Here is a 26,573-nt window from a genome sequence, read left to right as displayed (position 1 = left end):
GCTAAATCTCAATATACAAAAGAAATAATTTTGAGGGTAAACAATTATCTCTAAAATTAAGATTATTTCGTAAATATATATTAAAATGTATAAATGAACAAACATAAAACAAATTAAATAACAATAAAAGTATTGATAATTAATTAATAATTGAAAAATTGAATGTGAATGAAAAGTTAATAATTAACATCGATTATAAAAGGGAAAAGTTCACGTTTTTTTAGGGTAAATAACTATGAAGCTCGGACACTCCTCTTAAATGCCGTGTCGGTGTCTGATACTCGTGTTGGACATCAACACTCGTATGACACCTGTAGGACACGTATCCGTGAAGTGTCAAATTCAATAAGTATTTGTTAGATTTTTGACAATTATAGTGCGGTTCTAACACAATTTTTAAAAAGAAAAATACATTAATTTTCTCAAAAAATTCAAACTTTATTGTATAAATTGTTATTATGATTATAAAACTAAGAAACAAATTATTGTAAACCAGTCATGAAAAACATCTTTTTACTCAAAAAAATAATCTGAAACATACTTGTACATATAAATATTTATTGTCAATTTATATAATTCATAATTATATAATATATAGTTTCGTTGTCCCCTGTGTCTTACATTTTAGAGATTTTACATATCTCCTTTAGTGTCTGTTCTACATAAGTAGATAATCATTTTTTTGTTTACAAATTCTTATCAATGAAATTCTTCGGGACCTCTTATTCAAGATTCCCTAATTTTCATCTAGTTCTTGAATTTTTATTTTTTAAATTCCTAGAATTATTTCTTCTCTTATCAATTGGTATCAAAATCTGTTCCTTCCTTTATCCATCCTTCTCCATGACGGAAAATAGCAGAAGCTAGGCAGCACTGAAGGAGATAAGAGGATCGTTTGATGGAGGTTACGGGGAACATTCAAAAGGCGCTGGATGAATCTTTGAAGAACAGCATTGAAGAAAGGCTCAAAATTTCTCAAGAAGGTGATGATGGTCATAATCCTTATTCTGGGGACACTTACCAGAATCAAATTAAAGGCTTTTTTTACTCCACAATATTCTTACGAAACGAGGGTAGCCAGAATCGAGTTCCAAAATTTTGCGGTGATAATGTGCAATATGACATTATTTTTCTATCAAGCTGAGAATTATTTTTCTATTGATAATACTCCTAACGATGTTGATGTCAAGATAGTAATAAATGGCATGCGACATTCGTCAGGTCTGCGGGTAATTTGCCTATTCATAATTGGGTTGGGTACAGTGAATTGTTGATTGAGAGATTCGGTGCAGTATGTGATGATCCAATGGTTGAATTAATAAAGTCGAGAAAAACAACTAGTATTGAGAAATACCATGAGGATTTCGATGCTATTATTACTAGACTACAGCTTTTAGAAGAGCACACTGAGTTGTTTTTTGGTAGGATTAAAGAAAGACATTCAAATGTTGGTGAGGATGTTTCAAACAGATTTTGTTAGAAGGGCATTTACTTTGACAAAAATGTATGAAGCTGCTAATTGTCAATTTTCGGCAGCCACTCCTTCCACTAAACAATAAAATCTTTTTAATCCAAAATCCTTATTCGGAGAAAAACCGGTATCTCTAATTACTTCAGGGGTAGACAATTTCAAGATAACACCCAAGATTACCAAGAACCTTACCCCTGCATATATGGTTGAAAGAAAAGCTAATGGTCTTTGTTACTTTTGTGATGAGCCTTTTACTCAATCTCATAGTTTGACTCATAAGAAATTACATACACATGTTGTAGAAACTAATGATTGTGATGACGAAGTATCAACACTTGATAGTGATACACAAGCTAAAGAAGTAGATACGAAGGAACCTCAAATTTCCATGAATGCTTTAACAGGAGTTGCCAATTTTAGAACCATGGGAATTACTGGTTATCATAAAAAGAAGCCTCTTCATGTGTCGATAGATAGTGGAAGTACACACAATTTCTTGAATAATAATGTAGCCAAGAAATTTGGTTGCAAGATTGTGAGGTTGGATCCTTTGAATGTGATAGTTGCAAATGGTACTAAATTGCATATTTCTTCTGTAGTAAAGGATTTTTCATGGACAATCCAACATACTACTTTCATTTATATGCTGCTTATACATTTAGGTTGTTGTGATTTCGTGCCTGGCATAGAATGGTTGGTTACATTGGGTAACATTACTTGGAATTTTGATAAATTGACAATGGAGTTTATGGTACAAGGCAGAAGACATCTCCTTCAAGGGTCATCCTCCAATAGCCTTCGTACTATTAAAGGTAGCAAGTAAATAGAACTATGTATGAAGGAGTACAACTTACTATGCTTCAAGTATGTTATGAAGATAATTATTTGCTTCAATTTATGACTACACATGCTACTTAACCAGCTATTTCCACAAGTCATTTTGCATGAGCCCACACAACTTCCTCCTTCTAGGCCTAATCATGATCACATAATCCCATTGGGAGCTAATTCTGTGCACACCCTACAGGTATGCAAAGCAACAGAAGGACACAATAGAGGGTTTGATTCAGGAATATTTAAAGACTAGAGTTATACAACACATCACCAGCCCTTATGCAAGTTCGAGTCCGGTAGTGTTGGTTGGAAAGAAAGACAGTTCTTGGAGATTGTTTGCGGATTATAGAGATTTGAATAAAGCTACAATCAAGAATAAATTTCCTATTTCTTTGGTGAATGACTTATTAGTTGAGTTGCAATATTCTACAATGTTTTCAAAAATAGATTTGAGAGTTGGTTATAATCAAGTAAGAATGGCAAATTGTGATGTAAGACAACATTTAGGACACATGGAGGCCACTACGAGTATTTGGTCATGCCATTTAGAATTACAAATGCTCCTGGCACTTTTCAAGGCCTTAAGAATGACATTTTCAAGCAAATTTTGATGAAGTTCCTGGTGTGTTTTTTACGATATACTCATTTGTAGTAAGTCTTTATATGATCATGTGATACATTTACTTCATTGTTTGCTAAAAAAGATCGAAATGTCACTTTGTTGTTGGAAAGGTAGAATACCTAGGTCATTTCATAAGTGGGGATGGTGTTTCCAATGATCCTGCTAAGATAGAAGCTACGGTTAATTGGCCACTGCCTCAATCAGTAAAACAACTCAGGCTTCCTTGGGTTAGTTGGCTATTATAGAAGGTTTGTCCATAAAGAGGATAATTTTCTTGAACACATGAGGCCAAATTAGCCTTCCAGCATCTCAAGCAATTGTTGTATTCTATCCTTGTGTTAGCATTACTCAATTTCAGTAAAAAGTTTGTAATTGAAGTGGATTCAGGTTTTGGCATTGGAGCAATGTTAATGCAAGAGAACCCTCCTATTGCTGATATAAGTAGTTCCCTCAATAAACAACAACAGACCCTCTCAACATATGAAAAAGAGCTCATTGTCGTCGTGTTTGCAGTCTAGAAATGGAGACATTACTTGTTAAATACACTTCATTATTATAATAAATCACAGCAACCTGAGATACATATTGGACCAAAGGTTATCCATGGTTTTTCAACAAAAATGGTTAGTTAACTCCTGGAATTTGATTTTTCTATTGAGTACAAACAAAGGAAAGAGTATGTAGTGGACAATGCACTCTCTAGATTGGATTTAGTAGAATGTCATGCTTTAGTTAATTGTTAATTACAGCTGATTTATTGACCAAAATCCAGTAGTTATGGTCCTCAGATCTTGTCCAACAGAGACTGATTTGTGAGATTGTGAATGATCCTTCATCTTATAAATATCACACTTGGGTTAATGGTGAATTACGAAGGAAGGGGAGATTGGTTATAATGAGTGATCAGACCTTAAGAAAAGATATCCTCCATTGGGATACATGCTTCTGCAATTGGAGGACGTCTCAGAGTTGTAGTATATTGGAAGGGAATGCATAAGGATGTTCAACTGTTTGTTCAACAATGTGCCACTTGCCAACAGTGTTAAGTATGATAATGCAGCTTCCCCTGGTCTGGTACAGCATCTCCCAATCCCTGGTCATGTGTGGTAGCACATCACAAGGGATTACCAATCTCTTATGGCAAAAAGGTTATTTTTGTGGTTGTAGATAGATTGAGTAAAGCTGCACATTTCATGGCTTATCTCATCCATATACAGCTGTTGAAGTAGCCCAGTCTTTCATAGATAATATCTTCATATTACACGGGTTTCCAAATCCTATCACTAGTGAAAGAGATGTTGTCTTCACGAGCCAATTTTGGAGAGAATCCATGAGTTTACAAGGGGTTCAGATTCAGTTGTCTACATCATAGCACCTCAGATTGATGAACATTCTGAGGTTGTCAACAACAGATGCCTTAAAATGTACTTAAGGTAACAATGGTACAAATGGCTTCCCTTGGCTGAATGGTGGTACAACACTACCTTCCATACTTCTATACAAGCCACTCCTTATGAAGTTGTTTATGGAAAACCTCCTTCTCTTTATTTGCCTTACTTACTAGGGAAATCCAAGCTAGATTCAGTAGATAGAATTGTAGTGAAAAGAGAAGAAATGTTAAAAGTTCCCAAGTTCCATTTAAGAAGAGTTCAAGATAGAATGAAGCAGACAACAGACAAACATAGGACTGACAGTTTCAATTGGGGACTTGGTCTATGTAAAGTTACACTCTTATAGACAAATTGGCCGTTATTTCAACATGTTGGAATAACGGTCTATTTGAATGATAAACAAAGCAAATATTTCGATTGGCCGTTATTTCAACATGTATTCACACTTTTTTTTGGATTCAGTTTGAAACTAAATTCAATTCAATTTTCAGTTGACTTATAAATTATGATAATTTTTTTGTTAACTTGAGTTAAGTTGAACTCAACTTAATTTCTTAATTGAAATATAAATAAACACTTAAAAGTTAAAAGAAAAACACATACTAATCACACTAGTCATATTTCACAATCACGAGAAATGGTAATATTAAAAGTGACAGGGTGGAATGGATATTGTGTGCAATGAATGGCATGTCTTTCCTGAATTGTATAATTAAGATCGTTTTCTCTTCTAACTAGGGAATATATAATGTGGAAGGTTACATTTGGTCTCCCACAACGTACAATTTATAACCGAGAAACTATAATTAATATTCTAGATTGCTAAAAATTCACTACTATATTTGAGGTGCAGTTTACATACAAGTTAAAGATGTAACTATCAGACTACAACAATACATATATAATATATAATATAATTTTGATTACCTAAACAATGAGAGCATTCAGAAATTGGAAATGATACCCTCAATAATGAAGACACTAACTAGAATGAAATGACCTCAGACTTATGCGACATGATAGTTGTTCTGCAACATGTCAACTATCACTACGCAAGTAGCCTTCCTGTTGCAGGTACCAACATGCACCCTCAGCTGCACTCTCTGCAGCATCTTTCTTTTTTGACTGAGGTTCCCCAACAAACTCTAAAATCGTATCAAGGGCCTCTTCTATCTCCAGGGTCACCTTGCATGTGAATCTAAAAATGGAACAATAATTTAAGGTATTGTTAGGAATATTTTTCTGATGTCTTATCTATGGTTCTAGTTATAGTTGATAGCTACTTTTGAACTTTTATCAGTGGATGAAATGAAGATCTTGAGTCAAATTCCATACAAGCTTAAACCTGATAGTAAAGATGTCTATAGTGTCTCAAGACCTATCACTATCCCAACAGTGAAAATTAGGAGAAGGGTATATGAAAATTAGGGAGGAGGATGTTGCAATTTAAACATCGAATGTCCTATCACTATCCCAGTTTCATCACAGGCTAAAATAATTTGTGGGTAAACAAAAAAATCACAAGGAACTCACTGTTTGAGGTGATCTGGTCCCTCTTCTTTGCAGCATTCAAATGAAGGGGGTTTCCAACAATAAGAAGCACACAATTCATACAGTCGTGATCTTGCCGTTCCTTTTTGCAAAGAATATAAAAAATATTTAGGATTAACAAGACATGGGGTCAATGTGTGAATACTATGATTTTACACTACCTGCCCCTGATGAGTCACTGCCGCAATGATTTTCAAATATTTCACTGAGCTTTCCCCTCGTAGAAGATTGAAGCCGTTGGCCAACAGGTTTCACACATGGAGAACATATTTCAGCTGTATCTTGGATGAGAATTTCTGGGTTTGATTTGCTGTACAAGTCTGCAGTTACCATTATATGCTTGGCAGTATTGGTATCTGTGACATCAATGGGAGTTTCATCATAGCCAATAAGTTTTGGTTCCATTTTAGAAGTTGATTCCAGAACTTCTTCCAAAGTTTTTGACTTTGCTTTCCAGCCTTGAGCCTGCATCATACCCATGACAGCTCAAATCAATTTTTAAAATCAAACAATATAAAGCTCTGGACTTGTAGCTGAGGAAGATAAAAATGCATCTCTCCAATTGGTTTTTATAACAACAACAATCAAAGAGGAGGCTTTTGGAATTTGTGTTTGACATTTATTTCTGTAGATGAAATGTATTTCTGAGATCTCTTTACAAATGCGATTACAATATCAATTTATAAACTATTTACAACCTAATTAAGAGGAAAGAAATACTAGGTATTGAAAGCAAGAAATAATAGAGTGGAAAAAAATAGATGAAATATATTTCTGATATATCTTACAAATGTGATTACAGTTTCTATTTATAGACTATTTTACAACCTAATTAAAGAAAGAAATAATAGGTAATGAAAGCCATAAATAATGAGTGTTTAAAGCTGTACAAATCAAATAAAATCAAATCACTAACAAATCTGTCCTAATAAATATAAAATGGAATCTGCACTTAATTATAACATAATTCTCCTGATTATGCAACACTCCCCCTCAAGTTGGTGAATGTATATCTATCATTCTCAACTTGCAAGTAAGATCTTCGAATTGTTTTGTGGAAAGTCCCTTAGTAAACATATTTGCCAATTGGAGTCTTGAAGGGATGTACTCAGTGGCTATAAGACCATAATCCAACTTCTCTTTAATAAAGTGTCGGTCTATCTCTACGTGCTTTGTTCGATCATGTTGAACCGGATTGTGTGCAATACTGATAGCGGACTTATTATCACATGCCAAACCCATAGGAGCTTCATATTTTATTTTTAGGTCATCAAGTATGATCTTCATCCATAAGAGTTCACACACCCCTTGAGCCATGGCTCTAAATTCTGTCTCTGCACTTGATGATTTCCACCCAAGAACATGCAGTAGCCTGTGGTGGATCTCCTATCAACAATCGATCCTGCATAGTCAGCATCAGTATATACTTTCATGGATAAGTTTTCCCCCTTTTTGAATAGCAATCCTTTTCCTGGAGAGGCTTTTAAGTACTGAATAATTTTATCTACTGCCTGCAAGTGTCTTTCTCGTGGATCATGCATAAATTGACTAACCACACTAACTGCATAGGCTATATCTGGCCTAGTGTGTGAAAGATAAATGAGTTTTCCCACAAGTCTTTGATATTGTGTCTTCTCCACTTTTGGGTTTTCCTCATCATTCCCAATCCTATGATTTTGCTCTATTGGCACTCCAGTGGGCTTACAACTTACCAATCTCTTTGAGAAGATCAAGGATGTATTTCCTTTGAGAAATAAAGATGCCCTGTCTCGAGTAAGCAACCTCTATCCCAAGGAAGTACTTCAGCTTCCCAAGATCCTTCATTTCAAATTGAGCAGCTAGTCTCTCCCTCAAATTTTGTTTTTCAATCTCATCATCACCTGTAATAATCATATCATCTACATAGACCAAAAGTAGAGTGAGTTTACCATTCTGAGAATGTTTTATAAACAGAGTATGGTCACCTTGGCTTTGTCGGTACCCCAAAGATACCATAGCTTGAGTAAACCTTCCAAACCAAGCACGAGGTGATTGTTTAAGACCATATAGGGCCTTCTTAAGTCTGCACGCCTTATTCCCTTCATTAACAATACCATAACCAGGTGGAATCTCCATGTATACTTCTTCCTCCAAGCTTCCATGCAAGAAGGCATTTTTAACATCAAATTGATGCATTGCCCAACCAAAGTGTGCTGCCAGGGAGAGAATAATCCTGACGGTATTCATTTTTGCCACTGGAGCAAAAGTCTCCTCATAATCGATCCCATAGGTTTGAGTGTACCCTTTTGCAACCAACCTTGCTTTATACCGATCGAGTGTGCCATCAGACTTATACTTAACTGTGTATATCCACCTACAACCCACTGCTTTCTTATCTTTTGGTCTCTCTACAATCTCCCAAGTCTCATTCCTTTCTAATGCGCTCATTTCTTCATTCATGGCTCGAATCCAGTTCTCATCTTTTAAGGCTTCTTGTACCGATGAAGGGATTTTGATAGAATCAATAGCTGAAAGAAAACTCTGGTGCTGCATAGAAAGTTTTTCTGTAGACACAAATTGGGATATAGGATATTTGGCACAAGATCTTTTTTCTTTTCTCAAGGTAATAGGTAAATCATTTAGGTTAGGTTCAAAAGCAGTATTTAAGGTGTCCTCAAGAGTCTCACTGGTATGAGTTCTTACCTCCGGTTCAGACAATTGAAGTTGTTGTTCGACCAGGACGGGTTCTTGTTGCCTTCGCTAATATTGCTTTCCAAAATATTTGTCTTCATTATTCTTCTCTGGTAATGATGTTGGTGCAGGGTCTTTGTCATCCTCCCTAAGAACGAAATCCTGCAACAAAGGAAAAGGTGGCAACTCAAGGTCCTCAGCTTCTTGAATACTCTCCCCCTGAAGCTGAGAATTAGGAAAGAAAGATTCTGTTTCATGGAAGGTGACATCTTTGGAAATATACACTTTACGACTTTGAGGATGATAACATTTGTATCCCTTTTTGTTGGGGGCATAACCGATGAAGACACATTTGATGGCACGAGGATCTAACTTACCCCGATAAGGACTATGAACATGGACAAAAGCAGGACAACCAAATACACGATTCTAAAGACTATTCAACATGGGAATAGAAGGATAGAATGTGGTCATAACCTGAATAGGAGTAACACCCTCTAAAACCCCAGAGGGTAATCTATTAATCAAATAAGTGGCAGTCAGGACTGCTTCCCCCAGTAAGATCTAGGAACAGATGTTTGGAAAAGTAAAGCTCGAGTAACCTCAAGGAGATGACGATTTTTCCTTTCAGCAACCCCATTTTGTTGAGGAGTGTCCACACAGGTTAATTCATGAACAACTCCATTTTCCTCAAGGAACTTGGAAAGGTTTTGGTTCACATATTCTCTTCCATTATCAGAACGCAATCTCTTAATTGGACTTTCAAATTGTGTTTGAATCATTCTATAAAACTTTACAAACAAGTGAAAAACTTCAGACTTATCTTTCATGAGGAATATCCAAGTAACCCGAGTACAATCATCAATAAATGAAACAAACCATTTTGCACCCGAGATATTAGGAATAGGTGAAGGTCCCCATACATCTGAATGAATAAGATCAAAAGGTTTAGAACTTTTATTACCATTGGGAGGAAAAGTTGTCCGATGGTGTTTAGCAAACTGACAAACATCACAATGAAATGACTCAGCAGACACTTTTGTAAATAAAACAGGAAATAAGGACTTTAGGGTACTAAATGGAGGATGACCAAGACGTCTGTGTTGAAGCCATATCTGAGAGGATGACCAAGATTCACGACCTTGCTGAAAATTAGAAGTGTGTGCCTGTAGTCTAGCACCCTTTTTACTTTCTTCATGTTGTAAATAATATAACCCGCCTTGCTCTTTAGCAATTCCAATAGTCTTCCCCGTGGCAAGATCCTGAAAAACACAATGGGAAGGGAAAAATACCACTGCACAATTTAAATCTTGGGTAATCTTTTGAATAGACAAGAGGTTATTGGATAGTTTGGGAACATGAAGCACATTTTTTAAAGGAAATGAAGGTTGAAGGTGAATGTTACCACAACCATTAATGGGGGGTAGTGGAACCATTAGCAACAGTAATATATGGCTTACCGGATAAAGTAGTGTAGGATGAAAAAAAAGAGAAATGAGGTGTCATATGATCAGTAGCACCAGAGTCTATAATCCAGATATTTTCAGTACTAGAAGCATTAAAGGATAAAAAACTAGAACTCTTACCACTCATAGTAAAGGAACAATAGCTAGATGGCTTACTAAGGGAGTCCATGAGAGTTCAAAACCAACTTTTTTCAGATTGGCAAAATTTGATCCTGTTCACGCACACAAAAAAAAAAAATCCGCCGGAAAAATTTTCCGGTAGCGGTTTCCGGCGAGCAGTGGCAGTTCCGGCGAGCGACGGCAGTGGTGGTCGGTGGTGGTGGTCGGCGGTGGTCAATGGCGGTGGCAGTAACGGTCAATGGTGCAAGGTGGTGGTGGTGGTCAATGGAGAAAGGATAAGGAAAATAAAAAGTTGCAGCAATGAAGGCTGTCCAACAAAAAAAATAATTGCAACAATGAAGGCTGTCCAATAGAAAAATAATTGCAGCAACGAAGGCTGTCAAGAAAAATGATTACAGCAATGAAGGCTGTCAAGGAAAATGATTACAGCAATGAAGGCTAAAAAAAAAAATTGCGGAAGCAGAGTCTCCTAGATCAGGAGCTCTGATACCAAGTGGAAAGAAATAGAGATGAAATATATTTCTGATATATCTTACAAATGTGATTACAGTTTCTATTTATAGACTGTTTTACAACCTAATTAAAGAAAGAAATAATAGGCAATGAAAGCCAGAAATAAATAATGAGTGTTTAAAGCTGTACAAATCAAATAAAATCAAATCACTAACAAATCTGTCCTAATAAATATAAAATGGAATCTGCACTTAATTATAACATAATTCTCCTGATTATGCAACAAATAGGTACTTAAATCTATACAAATCAAATCTGTCCTAATAAATAGGGAATGAAATCTGCACTTAATTACGGAATAATTATCTCCTAAGCAACAAATAATTTAAAGATAATAAGCACAATTGATTTCAGAACAGTACTCACCTGGGGTGTGACCAGACAAGAAAGAAATGTAAATTCTATGGTGTTGAGTTGAGAAAACAAGGATGGAAAAAATAAAACTAAATATAATTGTTTTACCTTGAACTTTGAAAAAAGTTTCAGTGAAGCAATTCTACAAGCCTCCTTCTTATTTTGGCCAGTCGCTGAAGCTGTTTCAGATACATTATCCCCACTCACTTTGACTTCAACTGAAAACAGTTTAGTCAGTTTTAATGACACTGATGGAAGCTCCAACTCCAAATTATGAGCTTGGCAAAGTTCTCGCAAATCCCTAATAGGACTCAACTGCAAGCTTGATGAGAATTTCATGATTGGGTCCAAGAACGAAGTCATGATTTTCCAAACTTTGTTCAAATTGAACCCAGAATCTAGAAGGATGGCACCAACACAAGATTCCACCAAGTCACCCAGTGCCTGAAGCAATCAATGATGTCAAATTTATACCTCGTATCTTTTAATGCAAAATAACAAAGCAAGACACACCTATCAGAAAATTAGGAGATGCGTGAAATCTAACCCTAGTGTTCTTAGAAGAGTTACCCATGACCTTAACTAAACCCATCTTATCTCCATTGAGCAATAAAATGACTCCTAGGCTTTCCTACCCAATATTTTTGTGATTTTTGCAAAAATATTGGCAATCATTTGGTTGGATGGGTTGTGTTTACTTCCTTGAACAAGGTTCTTTTTCAGTATTCCATTTAAGTGCTCTTTTAGTATTCCAAGTAAGAGAATAATGTCAGGTACTCATCTTGTGGGGAGATGTGGTAAAATAATGAAAACTTTATAGATGTGTGGTGACGTGTGTGTGTGTGTGTGAGAGAGAGAGAGAGAGAGAAGAGCATTATTCCAAATAAAATAGCCAAACCAAACTTCAAAATGGATACAGACATAATGCTTTACTAACTTCATCTTAAATTGGTAAATGTATAATAATAACAGCAGCAACAGCACCAAGGTGTAGCAACTTTGTATAAAGGCCATAGTATCTACCTTGGGACATTTTGGCCCTTCTTTAATGGAACTATCTGTTGAAGGTCTTCTAACGTACTCTACATACTTTTTTATTGCCTCGGACAAGCCATTTGAATCACATAAAAGATATTTATCAAAACTGCGATCTACTGCTACACAGGCAAAGGCCTTATTGTTAACAGACAATGATCTCAAATCTGTCAATTGACCAGGCTTTAGTTTGGGATAAGCTGAGAATAGATATGAAGCAATCAAATAATCCAAGACAGCATCTCCAAGAAACTCCAATCGCTGCAAAGAATGATCACATTTAAAAAATTAAAGACCAAAAATCTCACTCAAATTCATAAAACTATCAAGTAAAGGGCACTAGTTCTAATACAACCAGGAGGAAAAAGAGAAGTTGCACTAACCTGATAACAGCCTCCTCCAAGCTTATTGTAAGAAGGATGCACAAATGCCTGGAGAAGCAGACCCTTGTGAAAAAATTGATGTCCTAGCTTACTTTCAAGAGAAGGAATGTCTATATCAGCAGAAAGAGGGATATAGGCAGCACTTGCTGTGCAAATATCAACCACTTGTGATGCTTTAAAATCAACTTGTATGCCAATCCAAGTAAGAAAAGCAATTGCGGCTTTAAAACCACTGTCAACTAGGAATGCTCCAACCAGAGCTTCCACAACATCAGCAACTGTTTTATTATGTAACCAATGATGATTTTTGTTACATCGGGTTTCAGTTAATTTCCCTTGCTCCTTCACAGAATTTACACAAAAGTGTATGCTTTCTTTGATTTCTTTACAACAAATTATTGGGCAAGGACGGCCTAATGCATAAAATTGAGAGGGATCAAATGTCTGATCACATATGTAGATCTGCAAGAGGGAGCAGGGAGATAAAGATAACAATTGAAGACAATAAATATGAATACGAATCCTAAGAAAGTTGAGAGAGAAAGTGTTCTTCTATCAATACAAAATGAATGATTACAAGATAAATACATGTGTGTGTGTGTTTGTGTATATAGAAATCATGACCTGGGCTGAATGACTCAACCTATAATATAATAATACAACCTAATATATACATACGAAGACCCAAAATATACACATTAACCATTCTAAAGCCAGATGTCAAGATAGAAAAATGGTATCCAGGTTATAAGCCTTACTAAATTGTTTAGTCAATTTCTATATTTTGGTTCAAGGGCTCTGGTACCTTTGATCCTCAGTTAAGATTTGTATTGGGTTTGTATTTATGTTATCCAAGTGTTAAGTTGACAATAACTAAGATCAAGGTGAATAAGGAAAAGATCTATTAATGGATTGGAGGTAGTTGATTATTTATTAGGATTATCTAATATAAAATAATTACCTCTATCCAAAGGAGATTCTTGTGGGGTTGGGGGAAAGAAAGCAAGCCAATTTGCTGGGTTAGTTGGGAAGATGTGTGCAAACCTAAAGAGGAGGGAGGATTGGGTTTAAGAGAAATACAAAAGTTTAACCATGCTCTCCTGGCTAAATGGAGATGGCGTTGTATCTCTCAAGAGGAGGGAAGGTGGAAGGAGTTATTGGACTCAAAGTATGGGTTGGAGCCTGGAAGCGTCCATACACTAGTCAAACTCCAATCTTGGTGGTGGAAAGATCTCTATAAAGTGTGCAAGGAGGGAGGAGGAAAAGGATGGTTTCAAGAAGAACTAAGCTGGAAACTAAGGTGTGGAGACAAAGTAAAGTTCTGGGAGGAGGTGTGGGTTGGGAGCTCTGATCTCAAATCCTTGTTTCCTAGACTGTTCTCCCTATCCTTAAACCAGGGGCAAACAGTGGGTGAAGTTGGCGTGTGGATTAATTTGGATTGGAGATGGAGGCTGAAATGGAGGCGTGCCAGATTTGAGTGGGAATCATCACTGGAAGCAGACCTCTTTACACTGCTTTCAGGGTCACTAATGAGAAGGAATGACGTGGATGTGCAGGTGTGGGGGAAGGAAGAACCAGGCCTTTTTTATGTGAATTCTGCTTATGAGTGCCTTGCCAAGCAGTCTCGCGGAACCCAATCCGATATGTTTAATCTCCTTTGGAAGACTAAGGCATTCCCAAATGTGATTGTGATAGCTTGGAGAGTGTTGCTGGATAGAATCCCAACAAGGGTGAGTTTGAGTAGGAGAGGGGTCATGATGGAATCTACGCTATGTGCAATGTGTCAGCTTAAGGAGGAGTCTTGTCAACATATCTTCTTGGAGTGTAAATACGCACAAAGGGTATGGTCCTTGTGCTTCAAATGGATAGGTATCTCTTCTGTTCAATAGAATGATTTAAATCTGCACTTTATGAGTTTTTATCTGAGCAATGCTAGCAAGAAGCAAAACCTGGTATGGAAAGGTGTTTGAGCATCTGTTATTAGGTGTATCTGGGACCAAAGGAACCTGATTGTATTCAAAAAAGGGCTAGTAGATGCGGAGGAGGTGTTTCAGAAGGCTCAACTCAAATCCTGGCTTTGGATGAAGCACAAGGTGCATTCCTTTACTTATTCTTTCGTAGACAGAATTCTTAATCCAATGCTTTGCATTAAAAGTTATAATTAGGACTCCCAGATGCCAAGAGTTTAAGACTACGACCTATACTAGATTTATAGTTGGTTGGAGGTGTTGGTGGGTTTGCCACGGCCTGCAGCTGGTGCAAGATGGAAAAGACATATGTGCTTGTATGCAAGGGAGTCAAAAGGAATGTTAAGGACATGATGGAGGATTATGTTTTGATGTGTCTTATAACAAACCAATAGAGGCAGGGTGTATGTTGGTTCAGGGTTCTGTGTAAGTCGAAGTTGTAAACTCCAACCAATCTAAGTGCGAGATGGACCCTAGCAAGTAGGAAGTTGGTTTCTGATAAAAGTGAGCTTAAAAGGAGCAAACAGGGGGAAGCCAAAGTCCAAAAATGAGCGAATGGAAGATGCTGCATTGAAGTGATTAATTCTGTGACAAGTGCTACAATCGTGCCACTGCAAGCTGGGTAGAAGGAATGTCAATGAGGTGGTGGAGAAAACCAATATTTTGGTGTATTTTGATGGTTTTGTAGCTGGAATTTGCAGTGCTTATAGCATTCCAATACGAGCACGGTGCTAGCTAGAATAGGATGTCTACCTTCTGCAGCAAACATTATCTATCTATTGTTTCTGGGGTGTCTGTTCATCTCTTTATTCTTGGAGATTCTTAATGTGGTTTGGTTTATGTAAAAGGGTTGGGATACCCCTTTTGTATCCCTCTTAATTTAATTTCATTCTTTGCTGATTAAAAAAAAAAGATTAGCAGTTATGTTGCATGATGACAATGTAGAAAAATTACTTATGGAAGTTATGCATTAGAAGTAAATCTTATAAGTAGCTGCGTAATTAGGCTGGTATGTTTTTATTTGCAGGTTGTGGGCAGAGAATGCTCATATAAGAAACTTTTGTCTATGGACAAACTGTGTTCGGTATTGCATTTTATTACTTATTTAATTGATTATTTATAGAGATCTAAGTATTCCTTATTGGGTCATCAGGACAAATCGTCATGGAAAACACTCTTCTTTTGGTAGTGATCTTTTGTAATTTCTTCTTTGGATGGATAATGAAGGAGATTTGAGGAGCGGAAGCATTAAAGAAACTCAAGAGGAGTTTTCATGGATTGAAGTGGACTTAGGAATTTGTGAGTGAGAGGTGAGGTCAACTCACTAGGAAAGGGTCTAGGCTAAGTCTTGAAGGAGACTAACCTAGGAAGAACTTAGGAACAAGTAGAATGACAAAAAATGGGCATCATTTCATTACTAATTCCAAGTTGAAGATACATGTAAGAGACTCCTATTTAAAGAAAAAGGCTCTCAAAACCTTTCAAATGAGAGTGTGACAAGTGTTACCTCCTTATTGGTGCAAATCCTCTCCATTGGGAGAGTGACAAGTGACATGTCTTCATTGGAGGAAAATCACCTCCATTGAGGAGAGGACATGTGGATATTCATGTCATCCTTGCCTATTTTCCTATTTGCACCCCTCAATAAATGGATATTTAAAGGAAAAATAATCCAAATCAGAAGCAAATCTACCAAATAAACTCCTAATCCCAATCTCTTAATTTTAGGAATTTCTTACAAAGAAATCTGCATTTATTAATACAGTCAATCCATATTTATTGTACATAGTAAATGAATTATGTTTATGCCCATACTTCGATGGTTAGTATAATTTACCTGCAAATTGCGCCTAATGGCCAACTTTAATAAATTGGAATTATTTACAGCATTGGATCGCCTCTTTGTTAGGTCTCCTTCATGAAGGCTGTCATGCATGAGAAAAAAATGGCGTGCAACAACAAATTTGAGGAAAGCATCACCAAGCACTTCAAGTCTTTCAAGGGAAAAGCGCTCCTGACACTTCTCAGTGGTGAGAGCCTCTAAAACCTATTAATATGTTCACAATTGTTAGTTTCCCTGACCACAATATACATCTGTACCATATAAGCACAGAAATGGTTAGATGATACACCACTCAGAAAGTAATGTAAACAATATATTGAACTTAATGAGGACTTACCCTAAGGGCACTAACTTCAGCTGCCTCGGGAAAAGAAGAAGATAGCATTTGCTTTAGTTCAATAGCCACCAGCAAGTTTCCAAGACGATGCATAATTGAGGGTAGCAAAGATATGGAACTGCCAATATCCTTCGAAAAGCTGATTATTTTCAATTCACATAGCTCAGGAGGTAAATAAATTAAATATTCATCCAGCTCCTGTGGTTCTGTCATTGACATTCAAAAGTTACAAACCTTTAAATAAGATTCTGATGAATTATCAGAATAAAATACAAATCCAAAATCAAATATACAAATCTGGACGTAGTCAATGTACACTTTTTAAATTGCCAACACAAAATCATAAAGAAACCCTCACACAGCAAATTGTTAGAAATGAGAATATCTGTATATTGTGAGAAGAGAATAAGGGTTTGAGAAGAGAGAAACAAAGTCAGTATTTTCTGAATATGCTCAAGTGATTTATCTATTTAAAATCTGAATAGTTACCAAGATGCATTGAACCCAGTTAACACTAAGCTACGGTTCCAAAAATATAGAACATTAAATGCTCCTGTTCCAAAAATTTCCCTCAAGCGAGAATAAATATTTTTCATAGGTCCATCAAATTAATCTTCAAATCTTCTAAGACAACCTAAGCAATTCACAAATACATAGTGCCATAGCTAAGAAATCAGTTTCAGCACTAGATCTAGCTACAATATTTTGTTTTTTACTTCTCTAGATTACCAAGTTTCCTCCAACAAATGTATAATATTTAGAGTGTGGATTAGGTTGTGCCAAATGTACAAATGTACAATTAGATCAAAGACAGCGAGCAAAGAGAACGCAACCACAAACAAAAAGAACGCGACCACAAACGAAGAGAATGCCAACACGAATGCGACAACCAATGTGAAAAACAACGACAGCGCAGCGACTACCAGCAACCAACGACCACAACCAACACAAACGCAAACCCTAATGTGACCAAAACAGGTGAGTTTGTTTGATTTCGGATTCAGAAATGGGGTCACTTTGGGTTTAAATAAAAAACCCTCTAGACTCAAAAACTCACTTCCAGACTCGAACCAATTTCATCGAGTTTACAGCGAGTTTATCAAGTTTGCTCCAAAAACAAGTTTGAGAACCATGGTTACACCATTTTTTACATGGCTTTTGGCTGTTTGAAACAGTTCCATGGCTTTAAAAATATTTTATTGTTGTAAGGAATGTCGGCTCTATTTCTCCTTTTAATCAAGACAGCTTCAATCAAAATAACATATTCAATAAGTACCTGCATCCTCACGCTTTCGGTTGTGTAGCAGGTTATGCAAATTGGGGAGTGGTTTTACATGCAGAAGCGGTTGTTTCGGGTATTTGAGGTGAATCGAAAACCTGACATCCAAGCATGCACATTTTTATGATATTCCAACTTGTATGCATACACATTCTCAGATATCTAATTAAATCAGTTAATCAGCAATCTGAAAGATGCCCCATAAATATGAATGTTTTCAACAATATAGAAGAATCACATATGCAAAACCAAAATGGAATAAGGATAAACCCATAATAATAAGCACATACCCTTCAATTAAGTAATCCTCATAGCTTGAAGCGCCTGATTCTTTATGAGGACTAAATCCAGTCTTTTCATAATCAATATTTGTGACAAAATAAAAGGTCTTTTTATGTTGGGCATACACTAAACTATTCTCGACATCTCTTACACTTTCGTAACCATTGGCAAGTTGCAAGTGAATATCCAAAGGGAATTTTTTTTTATCCATAGTATACTCTGGATGCCTGAAAATTGGTGACCAAAGACATCTCTTCACTGTCTTCCAATCTACTTTCATGGCATTATATTCTTGAAATATGACTGGAAGCAAAAGGTAGAAGGTCGATGAGCTTGTGTGAGATTCAGCAGCCGTACCCAAGTTTACAATCTCAGAAACAAATTCAAATCTATCCAGACTAATTTTGAGGAACATTTCTTGAAAATTCTCTGCCATCTTAATCTGCGGGATGGAAAACTCCAAGCATTAACTTAAAATTTCTGTTTTTATTTTGAAAAAAAAAATGGCATGTACCTCATCTTTGTCAAATTCTACAACTCCAAATCGGACAAATTTTGTCATTACAGATCGTCCATGAGCAAGATGCAGATCAAGTTCCAATTTCTCAGCCTCCATTGGAAGACGGGCCATGATGAAAAGACCAAACTCTTTGTAGACCCTATCCTCTGGACATGGACAAAATTTTATGTAGTACGAGTTGAGAAGGACAACTTTATCCTCATTTATCCATGACTGTCCAAAGGCAGATGGAACTAGCATCTCATGTAATTCTCCTCTTGAGATGGCATCTGCCAAAAAAGGAAAATAAATATAGTACAACACAACATAGTGATGAAGTTACATTTATTACAGGCATAAGTTGATAAAAATCAACATGATAATAGTATTAAATCTGAAAACAAATAAAAACCTTCCCATTAGAGACTATAAACAGGTAAAGATGCAAGAAGAATTTGATTTGATCCATTTTGGTATGAAAAACTTTACACTATCTTCCAATCACGTCTTACCACATCACCAAAAGAGTTTGTGAGAATAACTACCTACGAGGAAATGTTCTAATGACCTGACAACACGTGATTTGACAATGATAGAAGTTTATACACTGACAGTAGGATTAACACTAAATCCATAGACATGTATGTTACAATAATAATTACCAAAATGGGATTATGTAGAATTTCAAAAGCCTGAAAATGATTGTGTGGCAACATGCTGGATAAGTCATTCTACTTAATATGCTCATTGACACCTAAATATGCTCGACAGTTTATGACAAAATACAACTTAAACAGTAATTTTTTGTCAACTCAGTGAAAGGCAATGAAAGTAATGGCCTGTAGGAATGCAGCTGAAATTTGACCTTCACATTCATCTTCATCAGTAGAAACCTGTCCTTCCGGTTCTGCATCACCTTGTTTTGGCAAGAGATAATCACTCAAAGCACCTATTTTATACAGTTCTTCTATTGCTTTCAGGCAAGCATCTCTTTTGGAAGCCTCCATAGACAACTGTGGTGCACCCAAAATTTGGTGTATTGGTGCATTGGAAGGCAATCTTATATGGCAAACAATTCCCTCTGAATCATCTAAGAAATAAAAATTTGGCTTGGGCTCAAAATACCTGCAAAGATAGATCATTATATTTTAAAACACAAGGTCTGTATTTTATTTACATGAGACTCCTTAGTTGAGTATATAATTTGGATCAAAAATTGAAACAAAGGTCCAGTTTAAATAAGCTCATACTCATCATGTGGAAGCTTTGAACAATACTGGTGAAGCAATGAAATACTATATCCAGAACTAACAGAAGCACCAGACGAATCAACTCTGAAAATTCTTTCCTCAGGGATGATGTATGTCTCATCAGATGTTCGGAAAGTAATTTCCGTATTCATTCGGTATTCATCTTTCTCAAAACCATCAATTAAATCAAGCTCCTTCTTATTACCACTGCAACAAGAGGAAGATTTCAAAATTAACCAAATGGATGGGTTTGTTTATATTACTTCTGAAATCTATGAGCAAGAGTACCTGTCCACCAAAAAAGCATATTCAGACTGAGGCATTCGCGCACGGCCTCTTGACTGTATAAAGCTGGCAACAGTTTCTGGAAGATCAAATCGTATCACAAGGCAACATGTCTGAATGTCAAGTCCTTCTTCACCCACTTTGGTTGCAACCAACAAATTCAACTGTTAACAGCATGAGACATATTGGCACATGCATTACTAGAACTCAACTCTCTAACCAGCTAGGAAAAATATAAATATTTAAGCCATGATCACAATTATCTTTTTCCTCAATTGCATACTGGTCACCACCTTTAACACCAATGATGCTTAAAAGTATGTGCAGAAAAGTTAGGCATAATATTTTTCAAAACTTTATTTTACAATATAAGAAACATTTTTCATTCCCTCAATACCTTTAATGCCACATCAATATAATAAATAACCCTTTACTTAGTTTATACAGAAAATGATTATAAAACTTTGCCACATGCATTACATTATTGAATTTCTAAGAATAATAAATTCTATTTTGCATTGATTGGAGTTGATTATAGGATATGCAGGGGAGATAGGGTGAAAGTGTACTTTGGTAGTGGGCACAGAAGCATTGATTTTTTAATTTATTATTTCTTTTCGGTTTTCACATTTTTTCCTGAAACTTCTGTTGTAATCAGAACTTGCTCTCTCAATGCACTCCTATTGTTTTTGTTGGAGATCCCACATCGACTAGAGATGAGCACCTTTCATTATATATAAGTGGGTGCAAACCTCAACCTCATGAGCCGGTTTTATGGGGTTGAGTTGGGCTTAAAGTCCACTTCCTAATATGGTCTTGTACTAATAAGCGTCTAGTGAAGCCGTGTTTGTACTAGGAACCTATAGGTTGTTGTTTAACTAAGAGAGTGAGTTCAGTGAGAGTTCATTGTAGGAGAGAAACTTCAAGTTGTAATCTTTGTGATAGTGAATTATGTCGTGGACATAGATTGAAGTTTGTTAACACTTCTACAGATAGTTTGCAGCTTGTTTCTTTGATATCGAAATTGTGTTTGTGTTGGTAAACAATTTTGTAGTGAGTATGTTAGAAATATTCCACAACATACATATACTATTAGGAACTTTTTTGTTTATTTCCATATCATATCTTTGTTATTGGAGGATATCAAATCTCTTCTATTTATTGTATTGATTCTTTTTTTCAATATAAATAAAGCACTAGTGTTGTCTCAAAAAGACATTATTTCAACTCAATGTTTCTTTCTTCCATAGAATTTAACAATTAGAATCCAATCAACTTTATTCGAGATGTTTGTCTTCCTAGAGAAAACAAGCTAGGCACTATGTTTAGTCAAGACCTCTATCAGCAGCATCCAGGGTCAGCTGCGAACTTAAAGAGGAATCATTCCCAGAATCATTCCCAGGAGAAGGTGCTAAAGTGAGTAAAGACTATAAATGAACACTCTTCGCACTATATTGAACAATCAGGTAATATCAAAGAATATCCTATGACATTTAGCAACTTGTACACTCTTCGCACTATATTGAACAATCAGGTAATATCAAAGAATATCCTATGACATTTAGCAACTTGTACGCATAATACAGAGAAGTACAACATAATTCAGTTACTAAAACAAAAACTAGCATATAGGATAGTAAAGGCTTTTCAATTCTCACAATAATGAGAAATCCAACAGTAGTACCTCTCCAGAGCGAAACTTATCAACAATGATATTCATGGTCTTTCGTGACATACTCTTCAGCCCAGAATGTACTCCTACTAGATAATCACTCCTCCATTGTTTTAGAAGCTGGAGCTTCTGAAGTATGTATGACAGGGATCTTGCAGTCACAATTCTATTCACAAAAATAATACATTTCATGTTCTTTTGCAACCTGAAGTTGGAACATGTCATCAGAATTTCCCAAATGTATTAGCTTCATAACCCAAAAACAATAAGACATGTGCCATATGAAAACATGCAGTAAATAGCATAGATGTCAACCTAAAGTTGAACAGTATCCCAAAGAGTCGTAAAAGCTTAGCTGAGAAAAATGGCTCTTTCAATATTTCCGAAGAAGATAAATCATCAGATACATTGTCACCTACAAAAAAACATGTTTAGTTGCAATAAAATGAAGCATCTGTCTAACAAGAAATCTGTTTTAAACATACTGTAGAAATTAACAATGAAAAAACAAATTCATTGCTAGATAAATGTTAGCCTAATATCAAACAAAATGGAAGGCTATAACAGCCAGAAAAGAGAAAACCTAGTAACAGCTGTGGCGTGATTAAAAACACCAGTTGATGTCAAAATACCTATAATGCACTCTGAAGTAAATAGTTCAGCAGCCTGAGCAAGATAATTGTCACACACAGAGTCATCACTTGAATTTCCTTCTACCTCCACTAATTCATGCCTCTCAGAACGATCACCACTCAGAAGAATATTACTAGCCTTGGAAGGTTAACACATATTAAAGAAGGAAACAATAAATATGATGGAAAACGACAGGAATGGACAAAAGAAAAAACACATCCAGAGATCTATATCAAAATGCAAAAGAAAACATTAGAACTAGACTAAAGCCAAGGAAAACAAGTAATCAGAAGACTTGTCTAAATGAATTCCAAATAACATCCCTTTATCTTTAGATATCGCATCAACATCACTAGCAAAATCAATTGTTGAGGGGAACCAACAAAATGGAACAAATTACAGCAAACTATTATGTATTATTATTACTATTATTATTATTATTTATAGATTATGCTAAAAAAAATAACTAAATAATCTTCTTTTAGTCAAATGACAACAGAACTAGAACTTATAATCAAGAGTCTTACTTGTAGTGCTCCCCAAATGCCAAGATTTCGTAGACAGAAAATTACATTATCATGTATTCGGTTCAAAAGTTTCTTTGTATTCATTCGTTTCTGGTGATCTTCTGCACTCCTTCCAATGGTTGCTATGCACTATTCAAATAAAATTATGCAGTGATCAATAAACCTTATTTATCTAATCATCTCAAAACTAGCAAAAGTGCACCTGGCGTTTAATCTCCTCAATTTTCAAGTACAAGCTAGTTTCCCCACTTGCAGTTGAAACATAACGATATATATTAATCACAGGAGTGGTAACAAAAGATTTCAATTCCTTGACTTCAACAGAGTAAACCTACAAATGAGATTCAAAACCATAAGAGATTAGTAACCATGTCCGGTATCTAACCAGCAGCACAACTAGGTAATCCACAAGAACCATGCACCTTGCATACAAGGTAAATATAAAGAATTCAGAAGTGTTCAGACACAAATATCTTCCTATGGGTATCAAATACTACATTTCCACAAACTTTAGCCCATGCAAACACTTGACCAGTACACACCTTCAGCCATTATATCAATGGTTTCATAATCAAACTTAATGGAAGGAACATTTTCTCTCTTGTACAGGAACGGACAGCAAAAGTTTGAATATCTTTTTAACAGACAAAAAATGCTAACAGATCTAAGTATTTTGATATATTGTACTAAATAAACCCTACCTTAGCATCAAGCATGTGTTCAAGACTATTGATGCTTTTTGCTAGATTTGCTTCACTAGAAGCCCCTGAAAATAGAAAGAAACAGCGAATTATGGATTTGTGACCAGGATTTGACATATTTGGAATAAACTACACTAAGTATTCAGCATTTATGCTTATTGAAATATGCATAAACAATACAAGAGGATCAATTACCAAACTTAGGCCAACCTCATAGTAACACTCAAGAAAAACAAACAAAGCATTAATACAGCGGAACAACATCCCCAATAGTATAGCAAGTAAGAAAACAGTTAATCTTTTTTAAATACAATATTGAAAACAGATATATGTATAAAGTGAAAGCCAGCCAACCAGTACACTTGAAACTGCACACACATGCATATCATTTTGTATTTCTCATGATCAGATGGAACAAGTCCTAGTTAATTATAAACAAAATTAAAGGTAAAAACTAAACTGACACTAAAATTTTCATTAAAAAACAACATTTATATCTCTAATACTTGCCAACCTTTAAGGGATCTTATCTGTTTAGGAACCTTATCTTATTCACATTTTGAATAAGTTATTTGTTCTTTATTTGATTACCCTAATGCTTAGTTTAATTTCTGTTCTCTATATTTTGCATCATATGACACCATAATAAACCGTCTCAAATCAATTTTCAGAGTTTATTCTCTCTTTTCCTTCTTCCATACCTAAATCCTGTAATTCAACAATATTGAAAGGTAATTGAGGCAGGGAAATATCTTGGCTCTTGTTAGCACTCAACCTTTTGAAGTTAGGAATTGTCATATTACCTTTTCCTACAACAGGGGAAGCGGTCATGCCAAATATACGAGGAACCTTTGCAGAATTACTTTTGTAGAAACTCTGACAGATTGCCAAATTAAATATTGTCAAAATAAAAGCTATGGAAATGGAGATATTTTATGGAAAAAAATTGGGTAACTTCATTTTGAATGTCTGAAGTTGTGCAAAAAAGTGCAGCATACTTTCATGATTACTGCATAAGCATGGTTGCTTTTGACTTGAGCATGATGACATTCGTCAAATATCAAAAGTGCAATCACTTCCATCGTGATGAAACAATGAGATAAGTTGTGAAGTAATATTTGTGGGGTCATAACAAGAACCTGAAGGGGAAAAAAGAACATGAGGTGCAATTTTAGAAGCAACAAACTCCACTGGATTAAAATTCAACCAGACAGATTTTAAGATTCTGACACAGCTGGAGCCAATTTGAGTTTTTTGCCTGAATAAAATGCCATTGATCACACCAACTTTCTTTCTTACTTAAAATGCTCTTATAGTAGCCCATCTGGATGCACAATAAAATCATTTCAAGAGAAACTTAATTAATTTCAATTTGATTTAACCAGCATTGTCACCTCATATTGTCCAATCTCCTGCTCCCAGTCTTGGTGACTTTTCAAGCGTTTGGAACTTCCACAGAAGATTCCAACCTTAAAATCAGTAGTGTCCGCTATAACCTTTGCTTGCTATTGATAAACAAAAAATAGACTTTAGAAAACACATAATGTAGAATTGACCAACATAGTAAAACTAAAATTTGATGGAAGATTAACACAAGAACAATTCAATTTATCTGATAGATATATCAAATAGAATATGAATAGCAGCTCACCTGATGAACTAAAGCCACAGTAGGGGCAAGAAAGACACATATGTTCTTTTGTGGTTTCCGAATCAAATGACCCAACTCATGCATTAGAAGCACAGAGATGTGAGTCTTCCCACACCCTGTCCCCAAATATACAATTATATTTTCCTCCATAGCTTTTTTACACAACTCCAACTGGTACCTTCCAATAGACAAAATATTCATAAGACACTTGGAGTTTCAGAGGACTAAGTGAGGAATAAAATCAGCACCGTCAACACCACATTTCGGACATGTATGTGATCATCGTGCATTAACTTTTAACAGAACAATTACTTTCTGAAATAAAATACTCAGTTGAAAAGTTCACAGAAACAAGAACTTACACTGTACATAAACAATAAAACTTGCTGACGCAATTAAATAGTCACATCTCTAGTAGAATCTTGAAACATGAGTTTTTCTTTACATTATTTCTCAATCAACGAAGCAAAGAATAACTAACTCACTACAACATTAAACATCACCACCAAGCAAAGACGATCAATCCCAAGTGAAAGATAATCTAAAGAATTAAACCCCACTTTAAATATATAAACATGTCCCGTGAAAAAACTATTCCAAAGAAAAAAGGGGTGTCGAAAAATACTTACTTTCTTGCAATTTTCCGGGGATCTTTCTTGACTGAGTCATCATGAAGTTTAACTTGGGAAAGACTGAGGGACAGTGACTGATCGGAGAGGCTTAAAGAAGGGTCCATGGATGGTTGGTTGCCTCCGGAGGACTCTTCGTCCGACATTACCAGACTAATGTAGGACGGTTCACGGGTTCAAAGAAATGAAGAGAGATGGAGAAACTGCTGTGACCCAACATTGACTACCAAGTCCTTATATAATGTTCGCTATTATTTGTTGTGTTTCCACGAAACAGCTTTTCGCATCACTTCCAACTTTACTCTGTTATGTTCTTTCTTATTGTTTCCAAACAAAATTGACTTTTTTCACACAATTATTTAACTTTGAAACATATGGTCAATATGTAATGAATTACTTAAAAAAAAACTATTGATTGATATAGAAATTTATAAAATTTTGAGATTTTAAAGTTAAACTTAATTAATTTTCTTCAGTAAAACAAAAAAAAATCTTATAAAATTCTCAAAACTTTTCTTCATTGATTATACTTTGTTTATGAAGTAATTTAGTTGGTAATGTGACAATTTTATAGGACTCCAAATGGTTAGTTTTGGGATGTGGTTTGG

General features: G+C 35.6%; 1 protein-coding gene across 5 annotated transcripts; it reads right to left on the bottom strand.

Moving 5' to 3' along the window:
- Positions 1–4,992: 4,992 nt before the first annotated feature.
- Positions 4,993–26,298, bottom strand: DCL4 (dicer-like 4). 5 transcript variants are annotated; one of them, XM_068608361.2, is made up of 25 exons: positions 25,966–26,298; positions 25,337–25,514; positions 25,080–25,190; positions 24,684–24,824; positions 24,489–24,561; positions 23,686–23,750; positions 23,187–23,315; positions 22,985–23,113; positions 22,457–22,595; positions 22,140–22,239; positions 21,837–22,029; positions 20,156–20,316; positions 19,868–20,074; positions 19,483–19,742; positions 18,633–18,907; positions 18,127–18,560; positions 17,834–17,934; positions 16,558–16,763; positions 16,215–16,424; positions 12,411–12,872; positions 12,016–12,288; positions 11,101–11,436; positions 6,031–6,334; positions 5,852–5,951; positions 4,993–5,516 (listed from the first exon to the last, which is right to left on the bottom strand). In XM_068608361.2, exons 1-25 carry the CDS (start codon positions 26,109–26,111, stop codon positions 5,357–5,359), a joined length of 4,893 nt encoding a protein of 1,630 aa, XP_068464462.2. In that variant the 5' UTR covers positions 26,112–26,298; the 3' UTR covers positions 4,993–5,356. The 5 variants fall into 5 exon arrangements, 4 of the variants coding, with proteins under 4 accessions (XP_068464462.2, XP_090155586.1, XP_068464463.2 ...); XM_090299460.1 differs by lacking the exon at positions 22,457–22,595 and having other exon boundaries at positions 25,966–26,235; XM_068608362.2 differs by lacking the exons at positions 24,489–24,561; positions 24,684–24,824 and having other exon boundaries at positions 25,966–26,183.
- Between the last annotated feature and the right edge of the window lie 275 nt (positions 26,299–26,573).

The sequence above is a fragment of the Phaseolus vulgaris genome, chromosome 3 (assembly GCF_051622355.1).
Source record: "Phaseolus vulgaris cultivar YP4 chromosome 3, ASM5162235v1, whole genome shotgun sequence".
NCBI lineage: Eukaryota > Viridiplantae > Streptophyta > Magnoliopsida > Fabales > Fabaceae > Phaseolus > Phaseolus vulgaris.
The sequence above is the reverse complement of the archived record's forward strand: the minus strand, read 5'-3'. Positions and strand labels throughout refer to the sequence as shown.

Coding starts and splice junctions, on each gene's coding strand:
- DCL4 (XM_068608361.2), bottom strand. CDS start 26,111: ATGTCGGACGAAGAGTCCTCCGGAGGCAACCAACCATCCATGGACCCT. Junction 22,240..22,456: donor TACTTCAGAGTGCATTATAG/GTATTTTGACAT, acceptor GTTTTTTTGTAG/GTGACAATGTATCTGATGAT. Junction 19,743..19,867: donor TCAAAGCTTCCACATGATGA/GTATGAGCTTAT, acceptor CTATCTTTGCAG/GTATTTTGAGCCCAAGCCAA.